Consider the following 20,462-nt stretch of genomic DNA (forward strand, 5'->3'; position numbering starts at 1 on the left):
GACTGTAAAGTGGGTGTGTGGGGTCTCTAACAATGCTTTGAGCTCTAAGCTCATAACACTTATCAGCAGCATCCTGAATACCAGAGAGTGAGCTTTCTATGATCTTCTTGGCTGTCTTTACCATTCTCTGTATGGAGCTTCTATCTGAGGCACTGCTGCCACCAAACCAGGCAGTGATGCTGTTTGTTAAAATGCTTTCAATTGTGCCTCTGTAATAAGTGGCCAGGGCAGATGGAAAAAGATGTGCTCTCTTCATCCGACCTAGGAAATGCAGATGCTGGTTTGCAAGCTTCACTAAGGATGACATGACATGACCAACTCAGATTGTTAGTTATCTGCACCCCCAGATACTTAATACTGTTGAACATCTCTACAGCTGCATCCTTGATACTGAGTGGAGTATGACTATGCTGGCTCTTTCTGAAATCTACAATGATCTCCTTTTTTATCAACATTTAGAACCAGGTTACTTTTATTGCACCAGTTCACCAGAGCTGTCACCTCTTCCCTATAAGCATCTTCACTGTCATCCTGGATAAGACCCACCACTGCCGTGTCATCTGCATACTTCACAATATGATTCATAGCAGATTTGGCACAGCAGTTCCTTTCTGCAGCCAAGGAATTTGGTTTGCCATTATGTTCTCACCAGCTTTTAGTCATCTTAAACTGGAAAGGTTGCCTTCCATTTGGAAATGTATGGTAGCTCACTATAGATTTCTGTTTAAATCTACCTAGGAAAGAAAATGTTCAAAATGCAAGAATACAATAACCACTGATTTTGCAATCTCTCTCACTTGAACCTATGCCTATGAGGCCATGGGAACTAAGAAGCACAAATTACATGCAGGAACTGAAGGAGGAGTAAAATATATTGGACAAGAATGGTTAGTTTAAACTGGTTGTATAAAATGTTAAGGGAAATTGAGAAGGATGTTTTGATAATGTAACCTGAATTATGTACTGAAAACTCTGTTACTGAATCTCTGATTACCCAGTCACCATGATGCTTTCTAAATATGTAGATTTTAACTGGAAAACCAATAAAACTTGTTGTTTTTTTAAAAAAACGAATGGTCCGCGGAGACAAAGAAGGTGAGCAGCCAGTGAAGCTCAACAATTCATGTAAAAATAGCATCTGTTTGTACAACCTAATCTGTGCAAAATCAGAAAAATGAGATATACATGTGCCAAAGAAAATCATGGCACAAAGAAAAGGAAAAAAAGTTGGGGAGGGGGAATATTTTTCTTAATTTTGCTCTCTCCAGCTGCTTCAGGGAACAGGAAAAGCTTTGAGGGTAAACAATGTAATATTCAAGCATATTTATGCAATTGCTGAAAACCAGTCAAAGAAGAGGAAAGAAAGAGACCACTCTGATTCAGGGAATACATGTAGATGTGAAACCACTACCTCCTGCATCAAAGGTCAGTATTTCCCAGTGACATAATGCCTGATCCAGGTCATTCATAAAATTATGGGTTCAGATTTATGTCTTTTGGACATCTGGATTCCGCCCTTCCTCTTTTAAAGTAAGAAGTGCTGCTTCTTATCCAACTTGGCCTTGGTGAATTAGAAAGTCTTCTTAGCATTCTGTTTCCAGTATCCAGCCTGGTGCCTCTGGAAACCTATAATCAGAATAGGAAGCCGACAAGTCTCCCTTATTAATGGCCCTTTCTTTGCCAGTATCAGGTCAGAGATTCAGTTGTTCTGAAGGTTTAATTCCACTATTGTAATTAATTGCAACTGGATTAATCCATTATACATTCATTTAGTTAAGCATTAACATGGACCATCTTTCAAATGCTTTGTGCTTGCCAGATTTATTAGACAATACTGTGGTTCCTAAACATCTAACATGGTTGATTGCTGGGCTGGCTGTGAGTTATGGGAATTATAGTTCTTCTAAGAGTGAGATGGGTAGTATCTAAATTAGATAGATAGATGATAGCTAGATAGCTAGATAGCTAGACAGATAGCTATAGATGTAACTGTAGCTGTAGGTATAGTTATAAAGATACAGAGACACAGAGATGTAGATGTTTATAAGGCATTAAGTCTTTCAAAGCTACAACAACAACAAAAAAGTCAATGAGAAGGGAGAAAATTCAATTGTTTGAAAAATTGGCCCATTCACCCCTATTTCTTATATGCTGCCAGTTTCAGTAACTGCTGCCCACTCATGGTCTCTGTATTTCCTGAAAAGGTATATGAGAAAATCTATGCTTGATGGTTGCATCAAAGACCTATTAAGTAATCCTTAACAGTGGATATGAGTGTAGTAGACTTTTCTTGCAGTTGGTCATCCGTGTTTGGTATTCAGAGGGCTCATCCTACCTTTTTTCCCTTTTTATGACCCTGTAATCCCTTTTATTGGGATGGAGGTGGGGCGACTGAATGGAGCTGAGCGTTTACTGGCCAGATGCTCTTCCTTACGCCTAAGCGGAGTTCACAGCAGATATGCGCCCTAGTAGAGAAACATCTGTCACTGTCTGGGATTGAACTCTGAACCTTCCAAGTGGGAGGCGAGCATATTCACCTCTAGGCCACCTTCCTGCTCTTCCTAGCTATTTCTACATATTTTCATTATCTTCATTGCCATCATTTATCAATTGTCCACAAACACAAGTTGCCTGGGTCAAATATGGATTAAAACATGATAATCACACTGCCAATAAAATTTAAGTAATGAAAACTGCATGAACACTAGGCAGTCTGCAACAGTAACAGCACCGTCCTTGGAATAAACTTATTCTCCATACTGGACTAAGTGTCCTTGAAAGCCAGTTTAGGAAATTCCTGTGTGCTGTATCTAAGGCAACTTTCCACTAGTCAGATAAATTGGACAATTTCACTTTAAAAAGAGAAAAATATCTATTTATTTTCTCTACTCCCTGAATAGTTTTGCATACCACACCTCACCTTTTAAACTAAAGATGTTTAAAAGTTGTCATTTCTCCTCTGAGGAAAATTGTGGCATGAATTGAGCAAAGTTATGAGGCAAATTGTTCTCATCTGAACCTTTCCCTGCTGTCCCCCTCCAGATGGGTTGGGACAGTAGAGTCCCTTTTGACAATGTGGCTGGGAATTTGGAAAGCAGCCCATCTGTCTGCAAAAGGCTGCTGTAAGTTATTTGTAGGTCACAGAGACAGAGAGACCAGAGTAGGATAATTTGAGCCTGGTCATTTCCACCTCAAGTGAGAACACTGGGTCTCACTTTAATGATCCATTTGTTGGTTTTCTTGGCTGTCCACAATATTCTCAGGAGTCCCCTCTAATACCATAGTTCAAAAGCATCAATATTCACATTCTTCTTCAAATTCCTATGTTTGCTTCCACAAATTGTCACAGGAATACCATGCCTAACATGATACTGACCTTTGTAGTTATATATACATCATAGCATTTAAATATCTTTATCAAGGCCTTCATTGCTGCTCTGCCAAGTGCTAGTCTATGGCTTATTTCTTGACTATTTTTTCTTTTACTGTTGATGGTTAATCCTGAAAAGCAGAAGCTATCTAATACTCTGATATCTCCGTTGTCAATTCTAAGTATTGAATTGCAGGCTGACTCTGCCCACTGCCAGGAGTTTGATCCTGACCGGCTCAAAGTTGACTCAGCCTTCCATCCTTCCAAGGTTGGTAAAAAGAGGACTCAGATTGTTGGGGGGTAATATACTGACATTGTAAACTGCTTAGAGAGAGCTGTAAAGCACTATGAAGTGACATGTAAGTGCTAAGTGTTATTGATAAGGATAGTTATTCTACCTGTTGTCATTAGTTTGGTCTCCTTTATATTTAATTTTAGCCCCATTTTTCACTGTGCTCCTTAACTTTTATTACTAGAGCTTGCATTTTGGGCTTCACGTTTAGTGTCATCAGCGTAGTGCAAGTTATTAATGTTTCTTCCTCCAATTTTAAATCCATGTTCATGTTCTTCCAATCTATCTTCCCTTAATATATATTCAGCATATAGATTGAATAAATAAATGGAGAGTGAACAGCTTCCATTTATCTTAGAAGCAAACAAGACAAGAATCTTGATACAAAATAAAGTACATTTGTACTGTAACCAAAGTCTGTCGGAAATTTGTTTTATGAAAGATAACATGGGAGTGTGGAATTTGTCAAGTATAGTATGTTGAATATACATTTTTCTTTCCTATCAGTGGAAAAAGAAGAGATAAAAATCTTTGGCACACATGGGGAATGCACACACACATTTTAGATACTAAGAAATAATTTCCAAAGACCTCCCTGAAAAGAAACTTAATCTTCCTACTTAGGATTCCCCGCTTGGAAGATTTCCTAACAAGTTAGATCAATTGAGACTGCTGTGCATAGAGAAAGAATACTTTGTTAAGTAATTACCGCTGCATGCTGGTAGAATTTTTCTAGCAGCTTTGATTTTTCTCAGACATTAAAATATCAAATGGCATTTTGGCCATGCAAGGCACATCATGTGCCTCTCAAAATTGTCTTTAATTGTCCTTCCCAAATGTAGCATCTGAGCTTACCTCCTTGAGTGTAGAAGGGAAGGTGGTTTCTTGCAGGTAGAATTCTGCTACACATTGGAAGGTGACTGTGAGAATGATGCCCAAACAACCCAGATGTACACATGCTGCTCGGAAGAGCTCAGGATTCACAGTTTCAGAGCACTCCAGAATTTCCCCTGAAGCTGTCAACAGTGTCATGGCCACCACCTGCCAGGGGAAAAGCAAGGAATCTGGTTGAATCTAGTAATCAGTCCACCCATCACAGTACAGTGCACAGAGTTCTGCTTTACTGTAATTTGCCTGCATGCATCCATCATGAAAGAAGCAATATCTGTCAACCTGCCCAACTGGTAGACCCAGGACCATGAGTTACAATGGTAATGTATAGTCTGTATTCACATATCAAATTTAACCAGGCTAGATTTAATAATTACATATATACAACATACTGAGATGGCTTTTTAAAAGACCCAAGATCAACATTTCTGTTCCTTAATATGCTGCAGGAACTCATATTTCAGGTAGGTCCTTGTTTGGTGACCGCAGTTGGTACCGGCAACTCAGCCATTAAATGAAGCAATCATGAAGTGAAACTGTCACTGTGTTTATGATCTTACTTTACTTGTCAGAATCCACTTCAATCCACATCTTAAGAAAGAAAAACTCTTGAAGACAAGATTATCCAAGCAGGAACGTTTACTAAGATATAGATGATATAGGCTATAATAGACAGGATCTGAGAAATCCCTTCACAGATCGATATTTTTAAATGTCCCCAAGCAAGCCCCACCCCACAGTTCATTCGGTCAGTTCCGGATCAGCCAAGTTCCAGGTGGTAAGCCCCTTGTGGGAAAAGGAGAAACATCAGTCCATTCGTAGCAGAATCAATCCCACCCCTTCACATTCCATCCGGAGAAACAAACCAGATCCTGGAGGAGTTTTTTTCCCACCACCCCCTTTCTTAGTTGCCTGTAAGATGAGAGGGAAAATGCTTCTCATTGATCTTATTGTGTTGGATAACAGGCAGGCAAAATAAACAAAAAGTTACATCTAAGTAAAGGAAGTGAAAGCAATAAACTCCCATGTTTATTCCCTCTCCTCCTTGGGAATGGCAGAATCCAAGGGGTGGTGGTGGTGAGATTTGGGTTTGCACAGAAAAGAGAGTTAGAAATGAAATATAAATGGATTCTGACATTACCTTTACTTTGCTTTACAGACCCGCAAAGGTTGGAAATATGATTGGTCACAGAATTACTTTTTCATCACTGTTGTAACTGCCAATGGTTGCTAAATGAGACAGTCACTGAATGATGATTATCTGTAATATGGGTTATTGTTTTACTGAGTTCTATGAGCCAAGCCAACAATATTTCTCAATGAAGCTGGTTTAAACTGGGGTGGTAATGGTGATGTGGAAATCAGTGGCCCCAAAGCTACATGGGCCCACTTCTCTGTAATCTTCAGAGTGTCAGTGGCCACAACTGCTGAAAATCAGTGGCACAGTGTCTCACAGTTTTGAAGCAGAACATACACATACCTGTGTACCTGTGATACATTTAAATTAATAACCACCCCCAAATTCTTAAGAAAAATCCCCAGAATATTGTATTCTGATCTTGTCCTTCTGGTTGACATGGCCCTACCCACTTTGCACCACTGTCTGCGCATTATATCTTTGGGCCCTTAAAAAACATTACATTATCTCAAACGTAACCCAAAATTTCCCTTCTTTGGTTTACACAGTGACTAGTCCATATAGCACACTGGGCTAGACTAAAGTGTGACTGGTAAAAATTCAGGAGTTAGTTGTGTGAATAGACAGTCTTTCTTGTTATAAGTAAAAGATCTGCCTCCTCCCATGGATCATAGGAAGATTGTTAAAAAAATAAATCCAAACACTTCCATTATAGCAATGTAGAGATGGATTGATTCACAGAAAAAAGGCTTCCATTGCTGGAATTTATCTAACCTTATCCTGTCCATCTCAATGAATCTTGCTAAAATGACTTTTGTGAAACACAGGCTTTGGAAGAATCCCTTTTCGTTTGGGGAAGCAGCAAACTTACTTTTTAATGTTTGAAGCTTTTTATGTTGTGCTGTTTTGGGTGTTGATATTATTTATGGATTTTATTTGTCATATTTTAAAAGATTTATTTTATTCTGAGGTTATTGGATTTTATTGATAATATCATTGTTTTAAGTTCTTAACAGCTACAGGGTGGTTTGCTTGGAGTGTGCCATATCCACATGATAAATCATTCAATACGATAAATCAAGATGACAAATCATTCGATCAAGTGAAGGGATAATGCGGTTGGTTTGGGTACAGCATGTAATGAAAGCATAGATGCTTTATTTCCTTAGCCTGATTTAGATTTTAGTGTACTGAATGAACCTAGCCACATAGTTGCTAATGCCAACCCTACATGCTCATTAACACTGCTCGTGTCATTGCACTTATCCAATGCTAACTGAAGACAAACGACTGAATGTAGTACATATCCTCATCCTATTGGAAAGAATTACCTTGAGTCTGAAGCACCACAATTTCTACTGCTTGGTGATTTTCAGATTTGTTGCACATCAATTTCCTATAAATCTTTGGGAATCTAAGAGATCTTGAGTCCCCACATCGGGGAAGGCTATTTTATTGCACTTGAATCTTATCTTTGGGTTGCTATCATCATATTGCAAGATGGCTTTCCTCATAACATAGTTGACCTCAGCACCAGGACTAGCTTTTTTTTAGGTTATGTACTGGGGTTTTTAACCACTTATATTGGGTTTTTGCTTAAAATTTGCTTGATGCCCAAAGTCACTTTGGGAAGAAGGGTGGCCATATAAATACAGGACAGAATAGGACAGGACAGGACAGGTTTTTTTACCAATGCCTTAGTAAGGCCACACTTGGAATACTGCATCCAGTTTTGGTCACCACAATGTAAAAAAGATGTTTAGATTCTAGAAAAAGTGCAAAGAAGAGCAACAAAAATGATCAGGGGACTTGTTCTGTTCCAGCCTACGACCGGCCCTGTTTGAATGTCAGGGACAACCCCTTTTTATAATCAACGGGCTGGAAAAAACCCAACCAAATTTATTTACAAAGAGTTCAAACAAAAGTTAAATGAAAAGTTCAAACAAGACTTAAACCAAAAGGTTAAACAACAGTTAAACAAGAATAACAGACTAGGACTCTAGCAGAAGTTCTTCAAACGGTTGCCTTCAGCAACCAGCACCTCCCACACATTCCCCTTTTATCAGCAGTCCCAAGGCGTGGCTTCTCATTGCCTTCTCCCGAGTTGCCTCATTGCTTTCCTCTGTTCTGTTCTGCTAGATTGCCTCCTGCTCCTAGCGTCCCTGAACAGAGCCAGCTGTGGATCATTTTCTTCCAATCCCTCATGCTCACATAGCTGAGTCTGAGGAGGAACAAGACAGGAGGGGCCAGGCTGAGAGTTCTGCAGTGCATCAGAACCTTCCTCTGACACCAAAGGCTCTCTAAACCCCTCCTCCTCCTCCTCTTCAGAATCATCTGACTCAGCTGCCAGAACCACAGGCTGACACTGAATCACAACAGGACTGGAGGTTAAAACCAGTTAAAAGAACGGTTGCTGGAATTGGGTATGTCTAGTTTAATGAAGAGAAGGGGTGACATGATAGCAGTGTTCCAATATCTCAGGGGTTGCCACAAAGAAGAGGGAGTCAAGCTATTCTCCAAAACACCTGAAGGTAGGACAAGAAGCAATGGATGGAAACTAATCAAGGACAGAAGCAACCTAGAACTAAGAAGAAATTTCTTGACAGTTAAAACAATTAACCAGTGGAACGACTTGCCTCCAGGAGTTGTGAATGTCCAACACTGGAAGTTTTTAAGAAGAGATTGGACAACTATTTCTGAAATGGTATAGGATTTCCTGCCTGAGCAGTGGGTTGGACTAGAAGACCTCCATGGTCCCTTCCAATTCTATTCTATTCTATTCTATTCTATTCTATTCTATTCTATTCTATTCTATTCTATTCTATTCTATTCTATTCTATTCTATTCTATTCTATTCTATTCTATTCTATTCTATTCTATTCTATTTCATTTTTAAGAGCAATCTGCATTTAGGATACAGGAGCAATAAAAGGAATGGACAAAGCAAGATGTAGGTTATTGGGATTCATATATCTGACCTGATTCAGTGCACAGATTTCAGAAAAGGCATTCATCTGTTAGTTTTTGGTGTAACTATTTCTCACAGATAAATCAGGGAGACTTTAAATTGCTGGAATTCATGTGCATCATTGCTTGATGCTATTTGATTCAGTTAAAAAAAAGTCTTGCTTATTTGTACGTCACCAGCCTCCATCCTGATTATCATGAGGGCACTTTGGAGATATGGTAAACAGGATGCCACATTACAGTCATTACAGTTCAACTTCAGGCTAATAAGTTTACCATAAAATTATTTTATTACAGCAAAGTCCAAACTGCTCATATTTTCAACAACGGTTGTGCTTGCATGTCATGCATACTCACAGTTATCTGAACAATTTTAATTGAACAAACCCATGGAGTCTGGAGTCTGGAGTCTCATGATACACTGAACCATAAATTAACCCCATAAGAAGGTAGGCAAAAGTTAGCCGGAATTGTTGTCAGCTACTTTGTGACTTCTTGTCTATTTATAAAATGGTGATATAAAATAGAATTATTTTGTATGTCTGTTTAGAAAATGTCTACTTTGTTATCTTCGATTCAGCAAAATCTGATTGGCTATTAAAAATAATATCAGCTTCATTTACCATAAGACCCCTGACTGGGTCCGATCACTCATATGATTAATCTAAGAACTAAAAAGAAGCAAAGAAAAAATGAATGGTGCTCAACAGAATTTGAAATACAAACAATGCTGAAGACTCATATTGTTATATCTTTGAGAAAAGAGAGAGGAAAATCCCATCTTTCATAACTGGCTAATTTTAACTCCAAATTAAAAGTATCTAACAAGCACAGGAAGATTTAATTTGAACTCATGATTCAGTTTTAATATTCATTTGATGTTTTGTTTCCAATGAGATTTTTCAAGTATTGATTCAAACAGAGGCATCCTCAGGAGGCAGTAAAAAAAAGGTCAAGGTAGTGGCCTTGACTTGCAGGACCACAAGTCCTATTGATTTTTATACACATTGTATGTGCAAAATATGCAAAAGAGGCCAGAGCTTTAATTGCACAGTCATAGCCATCCGTTTGGCTTATTTTGGCCCCAGCATGGATGCTCCTGGTTTCAGGTTTTGTTCTGGTTCAGGAACATCTGCTTCATGAATATAAACACCTGCAGATCTGAGACATGACCTTTGATCCTCTGTAAGGTTATGGGAAATGTCATTATTGTTTTGCCCTGTTGCATCATTGGCTTTACAGTTTCATTGAGTTTACAGTTGCTAGAAAGTCAAGATCCTAAGGTACCTTCCTTAAAATGATTTATAACTAGCATCTTCTAAAGCTGGATGAGTCTCATAGCTGGAAGATGTTAGAAGACGATGTAACTTCCCTCCGCCCAGTGCGCTCCCACAGAGAAGGCCTCCTAAGGGTGCCGCCGTTCGGAGAATGCCGTCTGGTGGCTCCCAGGGGGAGGGCGTTCTCTGTGGGTGCGCCTGACCTATGGAATCGTTTACCGGTTGAGCTCCGGATGGCTCCCGACCTTCGCTCCTTCCGACGCGACCTAAAAACCTATCTGTTTGAGCAATCCAGTCTGGTCTGACGGGTTTTGTTTTAATTATTGTTTTAATGTAATTTATCTTCTGTATTTGGGCATTAGGGTTTAATTTGTTTTCAATTTCTGTATTTGTGCATTTTGATATTTATGTCCCTGTTCACCGCCCTGAGTCCTTGGGGAGAAGGGCGGTATACAAATCAAATAAATAAATAAATAAATAAATAAGTAATTGATGGACAATATCTTTGAGACCCCAATTCTTCACAGTGCATGATGAAAGGATCCCAGCCATCCATTTTCCCAACCTAGCCCAGTTTTTTTTTCCTCTCAGGAAACCTTCTCCAGCAGAGGGCACCAGTGGGCTGAATTTCAGGCTGGGTCACCAATGTCTCTACAATGGCTCTACAAAGTAAATTTCATCAATCCTCTGATTTGCCTTCCCTACAATCTCACTTGCTGAAAATAACTTCCATGGGGAAAGAAAAAACAAGGGGCAGGAAATAGACAAAATTAAGAGTCTGAGGCCTTTTGCATGGTGCTGCTGTGCTAGGTCTTTTTTTCAATCTCTAGGCAATCTTCTGAGGTCAAAGTGGTTCAGAGGAGAAAACAACCTCTAGGGAAATCACACTGAAATCAGTTTCAACAAACCTGCCTAGCATTCTGAAAACTTTGCAGCAGAGACTTTGCTGCTATCCTAGGTAGCCATTTATGGCTTTGGTTATATACAATAACAAAGATGGTCTTCCATTCTAGGAAGCAAGAGAGGCCACAATATGAGCCAATATTATTGCTTTAAAAGTCTGCTCTCTGCACAGTTCTACGTTACTCAGCAGTCTACTGGGTTTGGGCTACATGCTACTGTGAACGTGATGACTGCTTCACCTCTCCTGTCTTTCCTCTCATGGATATATGCACACACAGGCAGAATAGAGTCAACATAATGCTAAACTACTGCTTAGTTTTGCCATTTGAACCCTGCCATACTTGTTATAAGCTAACATTTAAACTTAGTATGAGGTGTGAACTAGGCAAATATAGCTAGTTTAAATAACTGTGATTAAACAAGCAATGACTGAGCACAAACTGTGACCAATGGCAGTGGATGCTATAATCTAATTTATAATGTGATGAATTTCCAGTTTTTTGTCCTGAATCTCCTACCATTAATCTTCCAGAATCATGTCATGATATTGAGCCAGGTGGCGTAGTGGTTAGAATACAGTATCGCAGGCTAACTCTGCCCACAGTCTGGAGTTCAATCCTGACCAGATCAAGGTTACTCAGCCTTCCATCCTTCTTAGGTGGGTAAAATGAGGAATCAGATTGATGGGAGCAATAGGTTGACATTTGTAAACCATCAGAAAGTGCTGTAAAGTATTATGGAGCAGTACATGAGCCTAAGTGCTAAGTGCCATCTACGTACTTTCTCCAAATCATGCCTTACATGCTTATATCATGCCCTGCTTCCTAATCTCAAGATGCATCCATGGATATTTGAAAGTTAGGTTACTTTAGGCTTCCGGTTCACGCGCATGGCGTTTCTGGATGTGCAGGGACAGTCTGCCTCCTGCCGTCCGTCTCTTTCTTGTTTGGAGGACCCTGAAAAGGGTCAAAAATTGCCCTGCAGGGGTGATTACTGAGAGGAGGACTTCCCTGCGATCCTGGAAGGAGTGCAGCCCTCCGCTGGAATTCGGGATCATCTCCTTTGGCCTGAAGAAGAAGAGACCGGCCATAAAGATGGCCAATCACTAAGCTGCTCCCTGCCGAAAGCCAAAAGTACTACCTAGCACTAAGAAGCAATCTGGAGGACCTGCGTGAGCTTTTACCTTTCCTATTCCCTTAATCATCTTCCTGTGGGACTTTCCTGAAAATCTCCTTCCCCATTTTTTGAGAAAACGGCTCTACTTTGGGAACAAATCTTAAAGCCTCAAAGTCACAAAAGAAATCCAATTAATGCAGCAAAGAATTTAAGCAATTTCAGCTGTATTTACTAAAAAGCTTCTATTTGTTGCTGGGGATTCACTATCCCATTCTCTCTTTAAACTGTGAATGAAAGAAAAAAATTGGACTAATCCTACAAAAGTTCTATATTAATTTGGAAAAAAAACCCTCTTACATTGCATGTTATATGTTATTGATGACATCTTGTGGCAAAACCTGGTACAGCAAGTAAATTTCCTTTTTCTGTTGTGAGAGCTGACTGAACAATAGAGCTGTTCTTGAAGACAAGTGTGGGAACACCTGGCACTGAATACAACTCTCCAGGAGGTGGAAAATCTTTGACTATTATTAAAACAGCCTCCATGGAAGATTTAACTGTAAACAACAACGAAATGGATGAATACATCCCACCACTTGATTATAAACTAATACTGGATACGATCTTGGCAATGACAGAGCAAATTAAAGCCAAGCTGCAAGAAAAATCTGACAATTTAAAGCCACCAAATCAAACTCTGACTGTAAATGAGGAAAAGATAACCCAAAACCAAATAGAAGAAGTGGTAACTAACACTAAAATAGGAGATTTCAAAGAACAACAAAAGCAACCTACAGAAAACCTTAAAGTCCAAACTTTAATAGCAACTACAAAACTTACAAGCCAAAAAGTAACAGCATCTAAAGAAAGCAACACCAAGAGTGAAGACACTAAAGGCTTTCAAATACACTATTTTGAGAAATCAATTAATCAAATGTCAGACATAATACCAGCTACTACTTTCTACCTAACTCAGAAGAATTGGAAGAACAAAAAGATTTGACTGATTTAATGACAATTATATTATATCAACCACCCAAAAACGGAACTACCAAAGCAAAAATACAATGGTTACAAAGGGGACATTTTCCTTGCAAAACTGACATTTGGATATGCTCCCTGGATTCAAATAAGGGGTCTAGGAAGAAAGGAAGATACATATGAGAATTTAAAGATACCAAGAGCAAAGTATGATTGGCACTGTAGTAGTAGGCTGTTAAGGTTTCTGTTACTGCATCCTACTTAAAGATCTAAACCAGGGGTCTTCAAACTTGGCCCTTTTATGACTTGTGGACTTCAGCTCCCAGAATTCCTCAGCCAGCATGGCTGAGGAATTCTGGGAGTTGAAGTCCACAAGTCATAAAATGGCCAAGTTTGAAGACCCCTGATCTAAACTGAGCTCTCAAACCTCACAATTGACAGCTGAGGTTCAGGAGGCAGCCCTTTTGCTCCACACTCATTTTTATTGTTTTTCAACAGAAACAATGCTGAGATGTCCTTGGCTGAGCCTGCCTTCTTCTGTATGTTATTGGCTCATTTTGATTCATTTGAGGGCAGATCTGTGAAATGCCACACAATATGTCAGTTCTGTGCCTATTTAGATATGCAAACATTCACTGCAAGCATTCAGAAGCAAGACAAATGGCTTTTAAAAAGCCTTATTGTCTTAATACATTTTTTTGTCATCTCAGTCGAGGAAAAGCTTTTAAAGATCTTACTTTCTGTCAAACTGCCATCTGGTACATTTTCTTTCCTCTTGTCACTTTACTGACTTTATAGGGACTTTCCTATAAATTAATTGCCTACACCCTATCATCACAATTTTGAATCAGATGTCCATGTGAGTTGCTCTTTATGAGTTGCCAGCTTGGGAAGATTCTTGCACATCTTCTGAACTGGAAGTCAAAGATGGTCTGGATCCAGATCAGAGACCTAGTATGTTAGCAAAGTCTTAAGAATGTCTATCACAGCTTTGGAACATGAAGGAAAAGTTCTGGGCACTAATAATTCCTTCCAGGGTTATCTAGAGTAAGAGGTGAGATGGGAGGGGGCAGCAAGTACACTGTGTGAACACCACTTTACTATCTGCCAGATTCCTAACGGTTAAGGGAAATTCTCTTCTAACTCAAATCAGTGACCTCATGGACATATATGTGTAGCATTTGGGGCAGTAATATAGAAGTAGTTTGTTAGTATATTTCTCCAGGATGTTTTTCTGCTTCCCAATTTAGTCTATAGCTCTGGGATATCCCATCCAAGGACCCACTAGGCTACTGAACTCTAGGAAAGAATTGCCTTTTGAGTAATTACTCTGCTGTGGGGCCTCGCATAAAAGGGTATGATGAAATGTGATTCTGCATTATTCTTATTTATTTTTCCCCCATCGGGGAATAAAAGTTGACACAATTAGCATTCTAATAACTTGCTGCTATGACATAATGACTAGGACATTTTTACACCCTGCTAGCTACAATCCAGGGACGCGGTGGCTCAGTGGGTTAGGACACTGAGCTTGTCGATCAGAAGGTCGGCAGTTTGGCGGGTCGAATCCCGAGTGCCGCGTAACAGAGTGAGCGCCTGTTACTCGTCCCAGCTTCTGCCAACCTAGCAGTTCGAAAGCACGTAAAAATGCAAGTAGAAAAATAGGGACCACTCCGGTGGGAAGGTAACAGCGTTCCGTGCGCCTTTGGCGTCTAGTCATGCCGGCCACATGACCACGGAGACGTCCTCGGACAAGCGCTGGCTCTTCGGCTTTGAAACGGAGATGAGCACCGGCCCCTAGAGTTGGAAACGACTAGCACGCATGTGCGGGGGAACCTTTACCTTTACCTTTTTAGCTACAATCCATTGGGGGTCTTACCTGAGTGGCCAAGATGCCATGACTGAAGCCAGTGTTGTGTGTGCCAGTTCCAATGACTCCACCAGCTGCCACATCGGACACAGCTCCTAAACTGGGCCCCAAAACACATAAAAGGGAGAGATTTAGCTGGGATTCATTCCAAAGGTAACTGTTGAGAAGCTGCTATTAACAAATGTGACATTCATACAAAAGAGCTAATTAATTTCACCTGCTCTGACTTCAAAACATGTCCCAGTGAGTGTTGAACATGTGTCAAGCCATAGAAATCAAAGCATAGAAATAGGATACTGATTGTAATGTATTGGGCTTGCTTGTTAACACCATGTGGTAACAGCTGGTAGGCTGCTGGAGCAGGGAGCTAGCTAATGGCTCCCAGCATCTCAGACAACCCGTCTCCAGCGCTGCCACTGGTTGCCCCTAGGCGGCAATAGGTTGCTTCAAACCTATTGGCCGCTGCCTAGGGGCCAGGGTATAAATTGCTGCATCTGCAGCCCTGTTCTCTCTAGTTCAGATCCTGCAAGCAATAAACCATGATCTTTGCTGAACTCACTTGCCTCATCTTCCATTCCTGCGCAACAAACCCAGTACACAACACTGGCAACGAAGGTGGGATCCTGCTTCTCCATCGAAGCTGAAAGTCACTAGGGGAGAGGCAGCGTTCACCTGGTGGGAAAAGCAAATTCTCCCCCCCTACGGTCGGCTAGCTAAGCCACGCTAGCAACCACGTGCTCAGAGGACCAGTCCCTGGGCAATGGAGAGGGAGGATTAGAAGACGCTGAGATCCAGCCGCGAAGACCAGCATTCCTGCGCAACGAACCCAGTACACAACACTGACTATGAAGGGATGTTGGATACAGATTTGTATTTCTGATCTTGGAGTGATTCCTTGGATTTGTTATATCCTGGCAAAGATATAGTCAGGAGTGCATGGATTTCTGACCCTTGTGAATCTGAAATCTTGTTCCTGTGTGTGCTCAATTGGCAGGGGAACCACCTCCATCCCAGGAATCCTTCCATGCTTCCTCTAAAATCCAGGAACATTCGTCTCTCATTTTTGTTCACATCCCATTTGGGGGGAAAAACCCAGAACAATTCTGGATGCCCATGCATTGGTAATTACTCTTGGATAACCTTGCCTGTGAAAAAAATCCAGTCTTATTAAGTCCTTCTGTGATTAAATTTCTTGTTGTCACCACACATGAGTGCATTTGCATATGCTCCCATAAGCCCACTTCATTTTCCAGTTTGCTTTAAAAGAATTAATTTGGTACTCTGAAAAAGGGCAATGGGGTGAAGGATTCCCTCTGTATGTAATTATAAAGTCTTTGGAGTTAACTATACCTGAGCTCCTGTGCTAAAATCATTCTATGCTGCCATAGAAGCAAACCTATGCCTTGAATCTTACGTTTGTAATGTATTTGATTAATTTAGATAAGTTGAAACCTGGCCCTAGAGACCTTCACTAGATGGAGCATTCTAAAAAGATCCTTTCACCCTTCCAATGACTATTTCAGAATCAGAATAGACCTTTGAGGTTTTCTAGTCCAACCCCTGCTCAAGCAGGAGACTGTACACTATTTCAGACAAGTGATTGTCCAGTCTCTTCTTAAAAACCTCCAGTGATGTCATAATGTCTGATGGCAAACTGTTCCACTGGTTAATTGTTCTCACTGTTAGGAAGTTTCTCCTTAGTTCCAGATAGCTTCTCTCCTTGATTAGTTTCCATCCATTGCTTCTTGTCCTGCCCTCTGGTGCTTTGGAAAATAAGTTGACCCCCCTCCTCTTTGTGGCAACCTCTCAAATACTGGAATACTGCTATCATGTCCCCCCCTAGTCCTTTTTTTCTCTAGACTAGCCAAACCCAAATCCTGCAACCATTCTTCCTATGTTTTTGTCTCCAGGCCTTTAATCATCTTAGTTTCTGTTGGTTTGATCCAGTTTGCCACTGAGAATTCCATCACATATCTGGCTACATTTATAGACTAGTGATAATGTTTGGTCTTACATGCATCACAACTATCTGAGCAAGATGCCTACCATCTCAGTGAAGGTTTACTTACATAGGTAAAGCTAAGCCATGTTTGCTCAGCTCCACATTCAGATGAGAGAGTAAAATCCCTGCCTCTACTGTCACTTGCTTCTTCTCTTTGTCCACCTGCAAGAGACAATATATTGTTGTGTTAATCAAAGAAGCAATCCTGCAGGAAATATTCACTTGGGACTTATTATGGCTGTCCATGGGCCAACCATAATTTGGAAGAAATGCATCAGACGTCTCACAAGTATTGCACTAAATATTTGATTCTAAAGCAGGAGCATCTTTTTCAAGCCTGCCTGGAAGTTTTTTAAAATATTCATACTGTAATAAGTTGTAAAGGGGTCCTGTGCTTGTTTCTTTGGAATTATTTTCAAATTGGGCACAAGGAGTTTTAAATATAGAGTCAAACGTTGAAGAAAAAAACTCATTGAGAGAATTAACATTGTAATCTTTAAACATGATTTATAGATTAATATGAAATTAGAATTTTAGTTTACTTTATCTTTTGATGATCAGCCTTGCAGTAATTAAAGCAAACTATGGTTTGGCGTGATATGTGAACCTAGCCAGAACTACTCTCCACTCCTTTACCAACATCTAGGAGTTACTTACACATTCCTAGCAGTCTTTAGCCTTGTTGGTTTGGCTGCCTTTTTCATAAAAGAAAGGAAACCTTTAGGAATCTGAAGCCAAGCAAGAAGAATCATGACTCTGACCCAGTGGCCACAGCCCTTTTACCTTAAGGATCTTATTCATCCTTCCCATCTGGATCATGAAATCCTCTGTGCAGGCAATGTCTGATGGGGAGTGTCCACCACCAACCACTTTCACTTTCTTGCTTTTCTGCCTGGCCAGAGCCAAGATCTGCAAAGATGTTAATCACATATTTGCACATTTAGAGTTAGCAATAGGACTAGCGCTTAAACTTATATACCACTTCATAGTGCTTTACAGTTACTCTCTAAGCAGTTACAGAGTCAGCATATTTCCCCCCACACACAACAATCTTGGTCTTCATTTTACCGACCTTGGAAGGATAGAATGCTGAGCCAACCTTGAGTGGTCAGGATTGAACTCCTGGCAGTGGAATGCAGAGTTAGCCTGCAGTCCTGCATTCTAACCACTGGGGCACCATGACTCTTAAGCAATACAATAAGCAATTCAATACTTTTTCTAGGGCATATAAGAATTCCCATTAGGTGCAGGTGGCACACTAGAGATAGAGAACAATAGGTCATATTGTTATTTGTAGAGAACAATGGGATATAAAGAATATTAGAGAACAAGTAAAGAATACAGAGAACAGGTAGAGAACAATAGGTTATAATAGAACACCTGGCTGGATGTTCCTTGCTTACCTCTCTGATCTCATCAACTGATGTTGGCTGGAAATACATTTCTGGAGAGGAACCATAAGTTCTAGCCCAGTTCTGGAATCTGACTCCACCTTCACCATGTACCTAGTGCCCAAAAACACATAGTGGAAGCCCATCCATTTGAGAATTGTAGAAGGTTTCATGAAAACTGCCAGTTTTATCTGTTCCCTTCTGGGAGGATTTTTTTAATAAAAAAAACATGGATGATTACTTTGCTTGTAATTAACTTGCTGGATAAGCTCCACTTAAAAATAGTAAACTACATGCACAAAAGGAGATACAATAAGACAATTCACAGATTCTAAAATGTAAATCTTCCAACTAACACATCAAGTATTGAGACAGTCTACTTAAAAAAAAGGCAGGACAAGACTTTTGGAACAGTTGAATGTAGCCCCTACATTATGAAAGAATACTAGCTGGAGAATTCTGAACATTAAAGTCCACACATCTTAAAGCTGTTGAGGTTGAGAAACATTTATCTAACTGACCTTAAAGATGGACCAAATTAGTCTCTGATGCTGATCTTAAAGTTTGGGCAAATTCAAATGCTTGCACCATCTCCATGATGAACAAACAACCTGGACTGAGACCATTTTGGCAGGTCTATTTGATATCCTCAGCAGATTTGAATGTCCCACTGCTAACTGACTTTTTACAAAAGTGAATGCCAAATTAATATTCTTAATAGGATAGAAGAGAAAAATTCTTTTAAAATTGAGAGGAGGAACATATTCATTTATTGAATTAATTTCTTTTTAATTTAGCATTTAAATTCAATTAAATCAAGTTTAATTGCTGTCTTGGTCCTGCCTACTCTGGTTTTATTTATTTAGTCTCATTCACTTTCTGGAGGATGGGCCCTTGATCACTACTCAAATGCCAGTCTCAGTTTTAAAAAAGGACTTGAAAAACCAGAGCCAAAACTTCAGGGGCGAGAAATTCTCTAACAATCAGTTTATGTGACGAAGAATTGGATAGTGTTTTGTCTGACTCTGCTTAGGAGCAGAGCCTTTCTGCACATGGATGACTTTTGGTATCTGAACCGCCCCTTTAAGGGAATGTGTGTTCCTCTGGTGAAATGAAAATCCACTGATATTCCAGCATCTGACTTGGAAGTTGGAGGTTCCAATTGTAATCTCTCATGATCAATAACTTTTTGCTTTTGGATGGTGGCAGTGTGTAGGCCTAATACTGCACTTAAATAGGAGACCACCAGGAAATCTAGACCTATAGGCCAGATTAGGAAGTTAAAAAAACCATATTGGAAGAAGGCAGTGACAAATCAGGACACATTCCCAACCCCTGAGCTGTTGCATCCATTGCAAACATCGTTCACAAATATTTAAATTCCAAGCCTTTTTTGTGCCATGGAAATTGGAATTCTAATGGCAGAAAATGTTTGCCATGGGAAGCTTGCTAACCATTCTCACAGCAGTTTATGAGAAGGTGAATTGTATTTTTGCTTCCCATCAGGTTTTCTAGTGCTCAGTTTATTAATTTTCTTAAAACATTTGTCCTCTGCTTCCCATTTAAAAAAACCCCCTTACTTATGGGTTCTTACACTTTCTGGTTAGTGGGGATATTTCCAAAGAAAAGATTACATACAAGGCAGTTATTTTCAGATGCAGATTCTCAGAAAGAGCTAATGCAAGGGATTAGCTTTGCTTTGGGGCACACAAACTATATATATATATATATATATATATTCTACCTAGGAGAGGGCTCTTGGTACCCCAGTATTAAAAGACTTCTAATCCATGTTGTATCTGAGTAGGTGGTTGCCCAAGGTTTCAAACAAACCATGCTGGAAATGTTTTAAGCAGGTGGAGGAATGAATAGAAACCTTATTGCTTCTGGGCAGAGTATGGTGCACCATGAAGTAGTGTTCTACAGAACCTGCTCCTGAGATACTTCCTTTTGAAAATGGTGATAAAATAAGTAACATAACACAAAAACCTCATTTTTCAAATACTATAAAAACACCACTAGTCCCCTGTCAGTTCAGTGCCATCAATATAATTTCCGATGACGGGCTCCTCAACCCAACTCCTTTATCATTCCAAGTGTAGTTTCTCCCACCATTAAAACAAATATTCTTACCATTATAATTGGCTTTTGGTGAACCTCAAGAGGGAAGATTTGCAGAACGGAAAGTCCTCTACTAAAGAGCGCTAAAAAAAGAAAAAAAAGAAAGGGGATGGGGGGAATTTAAAAGCCGAACTTTTTAGATG

General features: G+C 39.9%; 1 protein-coding gene across 1 annotated transcript in view; it reads right to left on the bottom strand.

Annotated features, from left to right (window-relative positions):
• The window catches only part of LOC308659411 (L-gulonolactone oxidase-like), a gene marked incomplete at its 5' end in the record, with an annotated part of 42,193 nt that overhangs the window by 14,689 nt on the left and 7,042 nt on the right, over positions 1 to 20,462 (bottom strand). The window contains 5 exons of the mRNA XM_081312987.1: positions 4,518 to 4,703; positions 14,815 to 14,905; positions 16,875 to 16,969; positions 17,591 to 17,716; positions 18,211 to 18,312. Coding sequence (XP_081169113.1) covers positions 4,518 to 4,703; positions 14,815 to 14,905; positions 16,875 to 16,969; positions 17,591 to 17,716; positions 18,211 to 18,312 — 600 coding nt within the window. The remainder of the gene's footprint in view (positions 1 to 4,517; positions 4,704 to 14,814; positions 14,906 to 16,874; positions 16,970 to 17,590; positions 17,717 to 18,210; positions 18,313 to 20,462) is intronic.

This window comes from Vipera berus, assembly GCF_964194415.1.
Source record: "Vipera berus genome assembly, chromosome: 1".
In the NCBI taxonomy this organism is placed as follows: Eukaryota; Metazoa; Chordata; class Lepidosauria; order Squamata; family Viperidae; genus Vipera; species Vipera berus.